Source organism: Rhopalosiphum padi, chromosome 2 (genome assembly GCF_020882245.1).
Source record: "Rhopalosiphum padi isolate XX-2018 chromosome 2, ASM2088224v1, whole genome shotgun sequence".
Classification (NCBI taxonomy): domain Eukaryota; kingdom Metazoa; phylum Arthropoda; class Insecta; order Hemiptera; family Aphididae; genus Rhopalosiphum; species Rhopalosiphum padi.
This window is the reverse complement of record NC_083598.1, coordinates 16,782,044-16,795,100: the sequence shown is the minus strand read 5'-3', so window position 1 is coordinate 16,795,100 and position 13,057 is coordinate 16,782,044. Positions and strand designations below refer to the sequence as shown.

Sequence of the window (13,057 nt, the reverse complement as noted above, 5' to 3'; positions counted from 1 at the left end):
AAATTTTTTTTTTGAAATAGGTGGGGTATGGAATACTGTTTTTGTCTCTAATTTTGTGTGTTATGAATAAAATATGATGAATTTAACAACACAACAATTTACTTAATTTAATTTGACAAGTAATAATAAACAAACAATTCCGAACAAGTCAATTGCTATGATCGCCGACTATAACCTATGTACTTGGGGGGTCCGGTTTATTCTCGCATGAGGTGGAATGTTTCAAGGTTTTGATTTTTCAGCATCATAATAATATATACATAAATGACCTACATATAATTTAAAAGTTTAAAAATTTATGAGATCTAAAATTTGAAAATATAAGTACGTAAAACACTATGCACTGCACATGGTGACATTGAAAACAATTCATGTGCACACATCGGTATACTAAATTAATAATATTATATAATATAATATATAAAAATACTGGTATCGAAACGAGATTATTAATTGTGCTTCAAATGACGTGTAAACACAAAATATGTCGTCATATCGACACGATTTAATTTATGTATATAATATTATAACAGGTATACGAAACCATAAAAAAATACAAAACGTTTCTCGATGAAATACAAATTTTAGATCGCGGTCGACGCGTTTACACAACATATCGATAAAATTACACGGATAATTAAACACACGCGTCCATCGTCGAAGTTGTCGGTCATTATACATATATGATGCGCCGCGGCCGTCGGGTACAATATATAGTCGGCTGCAAAAGGTAGGTATATAATAATATATGGTTATAACCAAGTGGACATTATTCCTATTTTTAAATAATACATGTCAACCGCTGGCCACCGGCCAAAAAACAAATATATATATACGCATACGAGCAGTATATAGAGTCCGCCGCCGCGCCGGTGCATCCAAAATTACACTTCCAGGAGAAGATATGTGCGCGGTGGAGCTTATATTAAATTCGTTTTTTTTCCCGAATTGCCACATTAAGAAACTCAAGAGCTTTTTACTTCTGGAACATTATATTAACATTATATTACACACACACGAATTTGTTTTATTGTTAGACACGTCGTAATATTGTAATCATTATCGTTAAGTGCGTCTCGCGAGAACTCTACATTTCAGCTTTCAGAAGCAGTGATGGACAACACAGGATTTTCTCATACATTATATACTTATATATAGATTCGTTTTGAGTGTGTGTGTATGTGTACGCCGTAACTACGTAAGACTCGATGGCCTGGCGGGAAATGGCGATGTACGGCAGTAGTGAGGTGCGGAAGTGGTGAACGGCGGCAGGGCATCGAACCGCATCGCACATCGTTACAAATTTATCGATGGACATATAATATATTATTTTATATCGTTGCGGGACTAGAAAAGTACTACGATTCCTATTAAGGGAGCGGGACGGCGGCGGGTCACATAACGGACGGATTGTGTCGGTCGTAAGCTAACACAGACAAGCCGCGACTTGAGTCTGCTCAGAGGTAGCGCAGTTATCCATCAAGCGTAATCCTCCAGCTATAAACCTTTCCCGTACACGTATAAAATCGAATTCGTTTACATTTGTTCATACGGGTACAAATAAGACGGTACTAACCGACTAGCTATATATTACTATTATAGCTACTTACTTATTCTTGACTATACAATGTGATATCTAGCATATAAAATTGTTTGCTTGCACATGGTTTTTAAGCTGCAATTTGTTGTTCTAAATTTTCAACTCTATATGAGTTATTATATAGTGTCTCAGACCATAAATAATGCGACTACAGAGATATAATTATAAAGCGCGTATTGACTACTACCATAAACACCTGCAGTCCACCCAGGATAGTCACCGTTCCCCGACGGTAATACCTAAAAACCTCGCAAACAATACGTATATTGGCCGAATATTGTAATTATTACGAATGACGTAGATGACTATACGGTTTTCGAATTTATTCCCAGAGTATAGGCACTATAATTTTTTCTCCCGAAGACACGACTCACACAATATTATGTTCTGCTATTTTCGTCATTCTATGCTACAATCATATTTTTTGGAAAACATAATACCTCTTCTACATTTATAACTACTTATTGTTCGCGATGTAATTTGATCCGAAAAGTCTTCAACCGAACTGCGACAGACCAGGAACAACTTTATAATACGCATATTGTTCCAAAATCAACAATAATTATTATTATGTCAAGACATGATAAATAAAATAATTAATAACAATGACTGCTTATAGACTAAAAAGTATTAAAAATCATACAACTTAATCGATTATATTGTATACTAATATTTTGCGTGTTTTCAATGAATTACTGACAAGCGTTATCCAGCAATATCAGAATATCACACTGAATTTTATTATTAAAAAACAAGTTCAGGTTCATAGTGCGCTTCATCCTCATCAATATTCTAATTTTGCGTACAACTTATTTTATTTGTTCCAAAAAAAAAAAAATGACAACATTTTTATAAAAGTATATAACTAAATAATATATCATCATTCATCATGAATAATCATTAAAAAATCACTTTTTAATTTATGATAAACCATACTTTTATAAAAATTAATAACCCAAGTGGTCAAGTATCAGTAAAAAATATCTACTACAACTACACAATTGACGTACTATGTTATGTAATTATTTTTTAAATTTAAATAATTGGTCATAACTTTTGATCGAAATTGAATAAAATATGATATAATTCACTAATTTTCATTTGATTCTAAACTTAATTCTTTACAAATATAATTTGACCAGTGCATCAAATACTGAACTGTAAGTTCTAAAAAACTCAAGCATTAAAGTGTAATTATTTAAAATTTAAATTATACTAATAACATTGTAAACAATGCAAAAAATATTAATTTTTTCAGAAAACTTTAAAAAAATGAAAAATAATAACAAATCTTATTAATATGTATAGATATGATAAATTATTATTGATAATAATATAAATAACACATGTTTATACGAGGTGTATCTCCCGCTCGGGAATATTATAGGGACTTCACTGCTTTTTATTTAATTTAATTGTTGGTATATTTTTGGTAACATCAGTATCGTTGCCAAAAAAATTAATATTTAAGAGCCATTTAATTATATAATAGTATATTATACATTGTTGTAAATCAAACAGAAAATAATTTCACTAGAACAAAACAGATATATATATATACAAAGGATTTTAAACAACATATATAATCTATACAATAAATCTATATAAACATTGCGAATTGCAAAAATGTATTTTTAGCAATAATCTATATTGATACGGTCTGCTGATTAGCCCAGTTCCCGTTCGGACGAGCGAGCCCGAATTTTAGATTGTCGACCCATAACACTCTGGCAACAAGCCCGATAAAAAAACGGATTTAGTTTTTATGCTCTATTCGTTTAATTACACTTAGGCGAAAATTAAAATACAAGATTTTAGAAAATATACATACTTTTATGAAAAACGGAAAAGCAATAAATTTAATTCGAAAACTAAGTGTGTTTATAAAGAAAAACAACGAAACTATGTGAATTATCAAGAAAGCATCTGATTAATAATCACATACCGGAACAGATGTATACACCTACAATCTATACATACTATGTATAACTCATTTATAAGTTTTCTTTTTCAAACATTACATGATAGCTACACACAATTTCGAGTTAACAGCACTTTCGAACACAACTATAATACATTTAGTAGTACACGTATACTATATTATTATGTCAACATTGAGATCCAAAAAATACTTAGTCAAAATCAAAATTCATTAAAACGCCAATATTATTTTATCTATTTTAAGCGTATGGATTCTTAAACCATGATTTGTACTGCATTGATTTTATAAGACTCGTGGATAAGAGATTATTTACTTACCCTGTTGCCGAGCTTTTCGCCTGTGTAATCGTAACGACGACCATCTCTGCAAGTGTGGCACATCCGCTTTGTCAGAGAGTACGACTGGCGGTGGCGTAGAAATTACACTAGGTCGCCGATTAGATGATTTCGAACTAGAATTTCCGTGAAACAGGGCCGTCAACTTGCCCAAAGTGCCTACCATAATTGTGTGGATAATACTAATCCGATAACCAAACTGAATTTTCAATCAAACCACGTCCGGTCTCTCCCTCATCGGCTAGATCTCACGGCCATAGGAGCAAATCATATTCAATTGGATTGCGCGAACCGATTAATTTTCAAATCGCGAATTTGTCGGTTTTTTTTCTCAAGTCATTATTCGATTGAAACATTATGTACGACGGGTGCACATGTGAATTATGCATGGAATACTAGAATATGAAAAAATACTGTTCACGTCTGAAACCACATTAGGAATCATTGACCCACGATCGTGATACACCGTTGTAATTACCTACGTCCTGGGGCTCATAATACTGCAGCAAGAATGACGATATCTTATAACAGTCCATAATAAAAATCTGAATATTATATAGATAGGTGGCTATAATATAGTAACGCAAAAACCTTAAAACGTTTAAAAACTTTTCGATATTACTGTTTTACATACAGGTTTTCGGTCCAGAAGTTTGTGTGAAATATTCTAAGTAGGTGAAAGCATGCGTGCATTGTATACGTTGTTTTATATAGAGAAAGGCCACTTGGTCCGGTCTACAGGTGATTTAATGAAATTTGTGACGTGTATAAGAAGTGGTATCTGCAATACGTTTTTATATTTACACTGTTGACGAAAGATTACAATAATTATTATACAGTCGTATATATTAATCGAATAAATAAAAATCAACACGTTTTAAATGATAACAAATAAATTTTTAATTGCACAGGAAAAGAAAAAATTAAATCTGAAATCGACCTTCAAAAAGCAAGCATCTAAATGCACAACTATCGCGTACCCGCTGTTATATCAACGGCGAAAAGAAAACGATATAAATTACCTAGGTATACACGCATAAAAATGACATTATTAATTTTCAATTAAATTATTATTATTTTAATCTGTGATGGACGAAAACAATTTTATAGCTTTTTATCTAGAGTTCAAAGAAGTCTATATATTATTATAATTTATATTGTAATCTAAATATTTGTATTGGTTTTATTTTATACTCAATTTTTATCACTTTAAATAACTAAAAATACATTTAGAAAATTGATATAATTATAAAATAAACATTAGATTAAAGTTATATTTTATTAACACTACCTAACATTGTTATCAGTTTTAATATTGATATTAAAAAATGATAATTACATATTTTTTAATTTTAACATGGTAAAAATCTTAGAGACTTGGTAAAAAAAACTATACTATTGTATTTAACAATATGAAATATGCGGAAACGTATGCATATAATATATTTATATCAGCACTCATTGTGTAATAAAAAAAGAGCAAGCTTGTCAATAAGGTCAATGAATTCCTAAGTTTCTGACGGAAATCTATCTATTGAAATTTTACCTTACCGACAAGTAATCCATGAATGTAGATTATTATTAAACATCAATTTGCACTAGAACTGCATAAATACGAATCTGAATAAGACGGCGATGTTATTGATAACACACCGGTACACGTATACGCGGACGAGCTCTCACGAAAACCGGCCGATTAAAACTAATAGCAGTGGCATCTCGAAGAGAACTTCCGCTACGGCCCGGCTTCGCTATAGTACCCGACCTTCGAATGCTGAACCGTCGTTGGCAACCATTCCAGTCACCCACACAGTGATGGCTAAAATTTTTTTGTTTACTATATTATAATTTTGACCCATACGATTCGCATTAAACGTTACGACTAACAAACAAACGTACGTACATGTCGACCGCGTAAGAGACACAATCGGATTGCCGCCATATCGATATTGTACAATGGTTACTAATTATAATGATTAATGATGTACCTACGCATTATATACCTGCGCTTACGTCCGAAATAATTACAACATAAACGGGTAACACGCACGTGTTTCGGCGTCACGATGAATGACTCCCACAGACCTCCACTACTTTTATGAAAACACACAGTCCATCCCACCTAAGATCACGCCACGTGACTTGTTGAAAAATCTATCAACTGATCTACACACCTATATAATGTCATCTCGTCTATCACTAAAAAACACGATAAAATAAATAGTATATATTATGCCCCCATAAAAATATGTTCAAACGTAAAAAAGCAAGCCGATACAAATATGGTGTAGGTAACTGTATATAAGTATATATATATTGTACGTATCAAATATTATAGGAACTATAATAATAATTGATAATAAAAAAACAACAAATATATTTACCCAACTTAGAAATGCAATAAATGCAATGTCTAAAACTCTACATCTTTGATTAAACTACTAGTAATGATGATGATGTTATTTAATTGAATACGAAACTAGGTAGATACCAACAATTTAAGCATTCATTTGATCAAATTAATTTTCAGTAAAAATACCCGAGTACCCATACAGTAAATTGATATACCTATAGTTTATACTACAATTTCGTATATTATTATTATATTTGACATAATAGAAATGATAAACATATACAGTCGACTCTCGGTAATTCGAAGTTCAAGGGGGAACAAAAATTCGACTTATCAAAAACTTTTAAAAAGTATGTTTATTTTTAAATTATTTTACATTAAAGAAATAAAAAAATGTTTTCTTACATTCCTACTTACATATTATCATTTTTAAAGAATTGGTGTAAAGTTAATTGTTTTTGTTTATTTAAAACATTGTTCTCAATTCTATTTTCTAAAATACCTAGTGGTTTAAATAAATCTTCCATACCTTCATTGCCTTCTATATATTTACGTAATGTTTCTAATACAAGTGTCGCTTCTTTATTTGTAATAGTGGATTATATTTGTTGGTCTTCTATCTATTGTATGGAGTTATCAAGGTTTAAATTTCAAATATGTAGTTGACTACAATGGTCGGGTTTTACAAAAAATAATCGCCTTGATAAACTATTTTTCGTATACTAAATTTGGATAAGAAAATTCGAGATATCGAAAACTTGACAAATTAATTTTCGAGTTAACAAGATTATTTAAACATTAAGTGTTATTGTTATTTGAAGGGGAATTTTAATTATTATTTATTCGAGATATCGAAAATTTCGAATTACCAAGGTTCGAGTTACCGAGAGTCGACTGTATTTTAAAGAATAAATATAAAATTAAGAATTTTAACTAAAAAAAAATATCAAGCATCAGTGTTAAATTAAACCAGAAGATCTATTAAATAATAATGCCAACACGAAAAAGACAACATCAAAGAGGTAGAATTACACTCGGTATACTCGTATGTATGTAGATATATAAGAAAACTGGGCTTCCGCAAGTAAAACTAGTTCTCGACATTGATTTTCATTGGTTCAACGCGCTCATTGGTATCGTGTATTTTAAAATTGCAGTAGTTTTTTATGGTTAAAAATAATTGCAAGTTGTTGTTTTTAATCGCGAAATGATTAAAGAGAAAAATAACATACATTGCAGTCTACATAACATTAGTCTACTAATTTCATTCTGTTTATAATGATTTTTGTATTCATAAAATATCTAAAAAAATTCAATAACCACGAAAATGTGTACAGGTTATGTTACGTGGCTTTTTCGAATAGTTACAATTTTCAGATGCATAATATAATCAGGGGCGTATTTAAGGGAGGGGCCCATTGGGCCTGTGCTCCCCCCCCATTCACTATATTTTATACTTTTTTATATTATTTATGATATATTTTACAACTTTACGCCCCATGTACGCAAATTTGAACTTATTGTTTATGCCCCCCCCCCCCCCATAAGACATTTCTAAATAGATCCCTGAATATAATATAACATCTAATATCAATACATAATCATTATACATGAAAAATCGTTTAGGCTATTAAAATAAATATTAATAAATAATAATGAAACAATATATTATATGCATATATAAAAATACAAGTTTACAACATATAACAAATTTAATTAATTAGTTTATATAGGCTTATTAATTATGAATAAAGTAAGCGACGATTGCATTTTGTAATAAAAATGTAATAATATTTAATCAACACACACGCGCGTACGCGATATATTTTTAAAAAAATTGAAAGTTTTTAAAATATATACCTGAGTTTAATCTTCGGTTTTGAGGAGTTGCTTTTGAAGGCGTAGTAGTCAAATGTTTGCGCACCGATGGTACAACGACATTTACTGACGGCGAACGCAGATTAAAATTTTTATCTGTAAAAAAATAATACGCATCATAAATCATTTATTAGAAACGCTTCAAGAATAAATATAATTAAGTCAATCAAAACTAACCTAAACATAAATCTTCAAAATAATGGTGACCATAATTTCCAATTAAAAGAGTTTTCACTCGGTTGAAAATACTAAAGATACCTTGCAGTATGCGTATCATCTTAAAGACTACCAATTAAATAAAAATGTATTAGAAGAATAAGATATATTTTCGCTCTAGTTGGCCTCGGTTTCCTTATAAAATGAGCATATTTCCACTACTTATACTATAGTTTCCTAACACGGATAGACGAGATTGCGTCTTCATTAAACACTGGCGAATGGCGATTAAATAGTTCTAATAAAATATGATAGGTATAAGTAAGGTGAATGACGGAAACTAAAAACATTTTCTTTTAAGTAAAACATGATAAATGAAAACCGCATTTTACTTTCTAATGCAGTGTTGCATAAGGTCCACTGTGGCTCTGTAGTGGAAATAGTTGAATTTTCTTATTAAAAGGAAATAGTGATAACTGATAATATATTAACACTACGGACAAATAATTACCTAAAAGTTGACCAAAACAAAAATATTGCAATTAATTAAATTCAAAAATTCAAATGTTCAGAAAACCGTATTTTTAAATAAAACAAACACAAAAAGGCAAATTAATCGTACCTACGTACATTATCATTGCATCAAAACATCTTCAATATAAATACCGAAGCATAAACATTTTTTAATTCAATTTTAATCGGTGTTAGTATATTATCGGTCAAATAATAATATAATAATATAAGTATAATTTACAATAGCACCTTCAACTTCATGAAATACAAAAATATTTCACGAAATAGCCACACCAATTTGACATCCTGTAATTATTTTACTTAATGAAATATAACATTTACTACACAGTAATTATAAACTATTTTTTAGATAACCTCACTATTAACCTAATTTCAAATATTGAATATTTGAATATATTATCATTCAATAGCGGGATGTAAAAAAAAGTATATTATACAACTACGTAGGCACCTACTTGTTTTTTTCTATAGAAAATTAAAAAAACAATGGAAAAAGAAGTATCTAACTCAAAAACAAAAATATATTGTAAACTGTAGTCCAATTGAAAATGTAATTACTAATTAGTTGAAAAAATAATTACGGACACTTTAATTTTTCTCATACATAAGAAACTTTCCCATGCTAAGTCAAATTTAATTATCAAACGTTCATTTAATAAAAAATAATTGAAAAAATAAACATTTCATTTCTTTTATATAATATACTTTTTGAAAAAGTATTTAAATGCATGTTCTGAATAATTGTTTTATTCTTTTTATTCGCTAAACAAAATGATTAGTTCGAACTCCTGAAATAATTACAAATTTAAAATTTGTGACAGAAAAAAATGTTTCTATTAAAAATATTATTAAAAATTATTAACATTAAAATATTAGTTTTTCTTTTAAAACGAAATTTAATTAGCTTATAGTAACGATATATGACATTAATGTGGTGTATCCCTTATGGTTGTATTCAGTGGCGTAATTTGGTTATTTTTGTGGGAGGAGGGGGGATAATGTGTTTTTACATTTTACGTATAAGCCCCACTCCAAAAAAATTGTGTTTATCATATCATCTCCTATCAGTAGAATAAATGTATGTACCTACGCGTGTGGCAGGGTCCACACAGAAACAAATAATTACAAAAATACATTCAATAATATTTATTGTTAAATCAGTAAATAAATGTAGTTAACCCGTCTTTAAGAAAAATGTCATGATAGAGGGGGGAGAACGACACCCTAATCCCCCCTTCCCCGTAATTACGTCACTGGTCATATTACAAGTGGTTTTGGTCTTGTATAGATATATTATTATGTATTGATTAAATGCAATTAGAATAATGTATTGTATTTAAAGTATTATAAATTTTTATGTAAATATTACCTAACGTTAATTTTAAACTATTCCAAAACTGATGAAAATTAAAGAGGAAAAAATATATATTTTAAAAGTATTAAAATACATATTCTGAATACCTTAATATACTCAAATTCGAATACAAAATATAGTATTTTTTAGAAGATTGGCAATTTGTAATACAATTTATGAAAATTATACAATTTTCGTTCACGATTAAAACATTTTATTTATTTATTTATTTCAATGTAAACAAATTAAACGAAGTATACGAGTAATATTAATAAAAAAACATTTTGTAGTGAACATTAATTTGCACTATATTAAAATGATACTACAATTAGCTAATCAAAGTATAATAAGTTGCCTATACTACGGGCGTATTGCTTTGTCTAATTATTTTAATAAACTAATATTTTTATGTTGCTTTTTAGTCTAATAGTATTATATTCATCATATTTTATCAGTAATGAGGATTACAAGATTCTTCTTTTCTTTTTTATTTTTATTTTCATATTTTTAATATTATAATTCATTATTTTATTTCCCACCAAAATGTGATTAATTAGTCAGCAGTTAGTATAGAAAAAAAATATATAAGTAATACAAGATCTAATATGAAATCATGATCGCATTATTTATTATAAAATATATAACTACTATACATAGACAATTATAATAGACAACTATAATAGACAACTAACTATTATCATAAAATATTTAATACTTTGATTGTTGTAAATTTTCAATTTAAAATGAATTCACCATAAATTTTATTTGTTTTTACATTCTTATTGTTTTAACAGATATAATATTTGTGTAGTTACCTAATTAACATATTTATTTTTAAGCCATTATTTATCATGAATATTAATTATTTAATGTATTACAGTAATATAATGTATTTGTGAATGTTTAAATAAAAATAATTTTTGAAAAAATTATTTTGTTACTACTAATATATTTAGTAATTTCTATAAGATTATAATAAACACGTAAATGTTATAAACACCATTACACTAATCATTTTTTTATAAGACCAAATTAATTATTATACTAATAATGAACTCTTTCTGCAATATAAATAATTTAAATTCCATTAACTAAATATAATTAAATTATTGCTTTTAATAATAAGAAATAATAAGACCTACAATGTTTATAAATTTATTAAATAGGTTTGAAAATTATTTAAACAAGACAAATTTTAATTTTTAAGTTATTTCATTCTACACTTATTTTTCTTCAAAAGTTTAAAATATAAATATTTTAAACTTAATATAGAATGATACAAAATGAACCGTTAAATATAATTAATTAAGAATTTAATACTTTTATTCCAAACTTTTAAAAATATATGTATATATAAATGTATATTATACATTTTTTTTTACTGATAAATGATAATAAAAAAAATTATTACACAGTTAATTAATTATATTTGTCAGTTATTTCTGTTAACACTGTATATTATATTAATATATATATTTTTTATCATTTAATTTATAATATGTATTACTTACTGGCTAAAGAAGGATGTGATGTTGCTTGTTTCAATGTAATTTTGGTTTCTCCACTAAGATCACTAAAAGAACTATCTCTAGAGCTGTTTTGAGAGCTCTTAGGAATACATCTTTGCCTAGAAGAATTAGGTTTTAGGTCTGACATTGGTAAATTAGATTCTGATCCACCACGAGCTCTAGTTCTGCGACTAAAAATATAATTAAATATTATATTAACTGATTAATAATTAATAAATATTATATAGGTAGGTGGTAGGTCACTATACAACAAATACCTTTTGGCTTTCAAAGGTGTATTTTCTCTATGAGATCTGACAGGTAATGGTTCACTATTTGTAGGAGATTCTTTTAACCTGTTAGTATAAGGTATTGTCAATGGATTAATAGAATTAATCTTGCTTTTGACATCCTTCAATCGATTGATACGGATCTTCTGATCAGTTTTACTTTTTTCTATCTTATTCATTACAGCGTCCCAACGGCCTGCTGGTTTTCTAGTTCTTGGAGCTCTGTTTTCCTGATCTTGTCGTACCTCCAAGGTTTTAGGTTTTACTGGTGTTGGTCGTTTGTAACGTTTACTAGCAGGACTTGATGCATCTTCTGTACATTCCGGTATCGTTGAACAAGATGGTTGATCTATTGCATCTATATGAATTTGTTGACTGTTAACAGATGAGGGAGAAGTTGAATTATTTGAAGAAACTGGTTCTGAACTGTCTTTTAGTACAGGTGGCTCCTCAAATATTCTATCAAAATCAGAATAAACACCGCTTGAGTCCATTTCCTCAATAGTGGGACCAGGGTTGTTGTGATTATCTGGTTGAGTTTCAGGTTTAATATTATCTCTCCTAGAGTATAATGTACCATCAATAACTATAGCTTTACGATGACAATGATCTTCTGCTTCACTCTCAGTAAAAAAATCTGAATCTGTCATTGGTTCAGTTGGTCCAAGTCGTTTAACCGTAGCTCCACGACTTGTAGGACGACTAGTTTCACAATCACCTTGATAACCAGTATCAAGACTACTAACACTGGTTATGCTTGTAACAACTGTGTTTATTGTAGGAATATTAGGGACTGGAACCACAGCAGTTGTTGTTTTTGATGAAAAATCATCCATGGGTAAATCTTCTAATGATGGAGTTCGATCTATTGTAAAATTATCGTAAAAAACATGTCCAAAAGAAACAGTTGAGCGTTTTGGATAGGCACTTGCACTATCATGTTCAGACACTGTATGATTAGAGGGGTCTGAAGACAGAACTGGAGAAACTAAATCGTCATCTTTAGGCATAGAAATTGTTTCTAAATCATTCATTGTTACATCCCCATCAGAAATACACTGAAACATAATAACAAATAATAAGTAACATAAAGTTTTTGAATAATTA

At 28.9% G+C, this 13,057-nt stretch overlaps 1 protein-coding gene across 2 annotated transcripts in view; it reads right to left on the bottom strand.

Moving 5' to 3' along the window:
• LOC132919241 (uncharacterized) overlaps positions 1–13,057 on the bottom strand; it is a 38,754-nt gene that overhangs the window by 14,175 nt on the left and 11,522 nt on the right. Inside the window, exons 3-6 of one of the 2 annotated variants that reach the window (XM_060980644.1) lie at positions 11,939–13,008; positions 11,664–11,851; positions 8,286–8,393; positions 8,091–8,204 (exon numbers count right to left, since the gene is read on the bottom strand). In XM_060980644.1, the coding sequence (XP_060836627.1) occupies positions 8,091–8,204; positions 8,286–8,393; positions 11,664–11,851; positions 11,939–13,008 (1,480 nt within the window). The remainder of the gene's footprint in view (positions 1–8,090; positions 8,205–8,285; positions 8,394–11,663; positions 11,852–11,938; positions 13,009–13,057) is intronic. The other variant, XM_060980645.1, reaches the window with a different exon arrangement.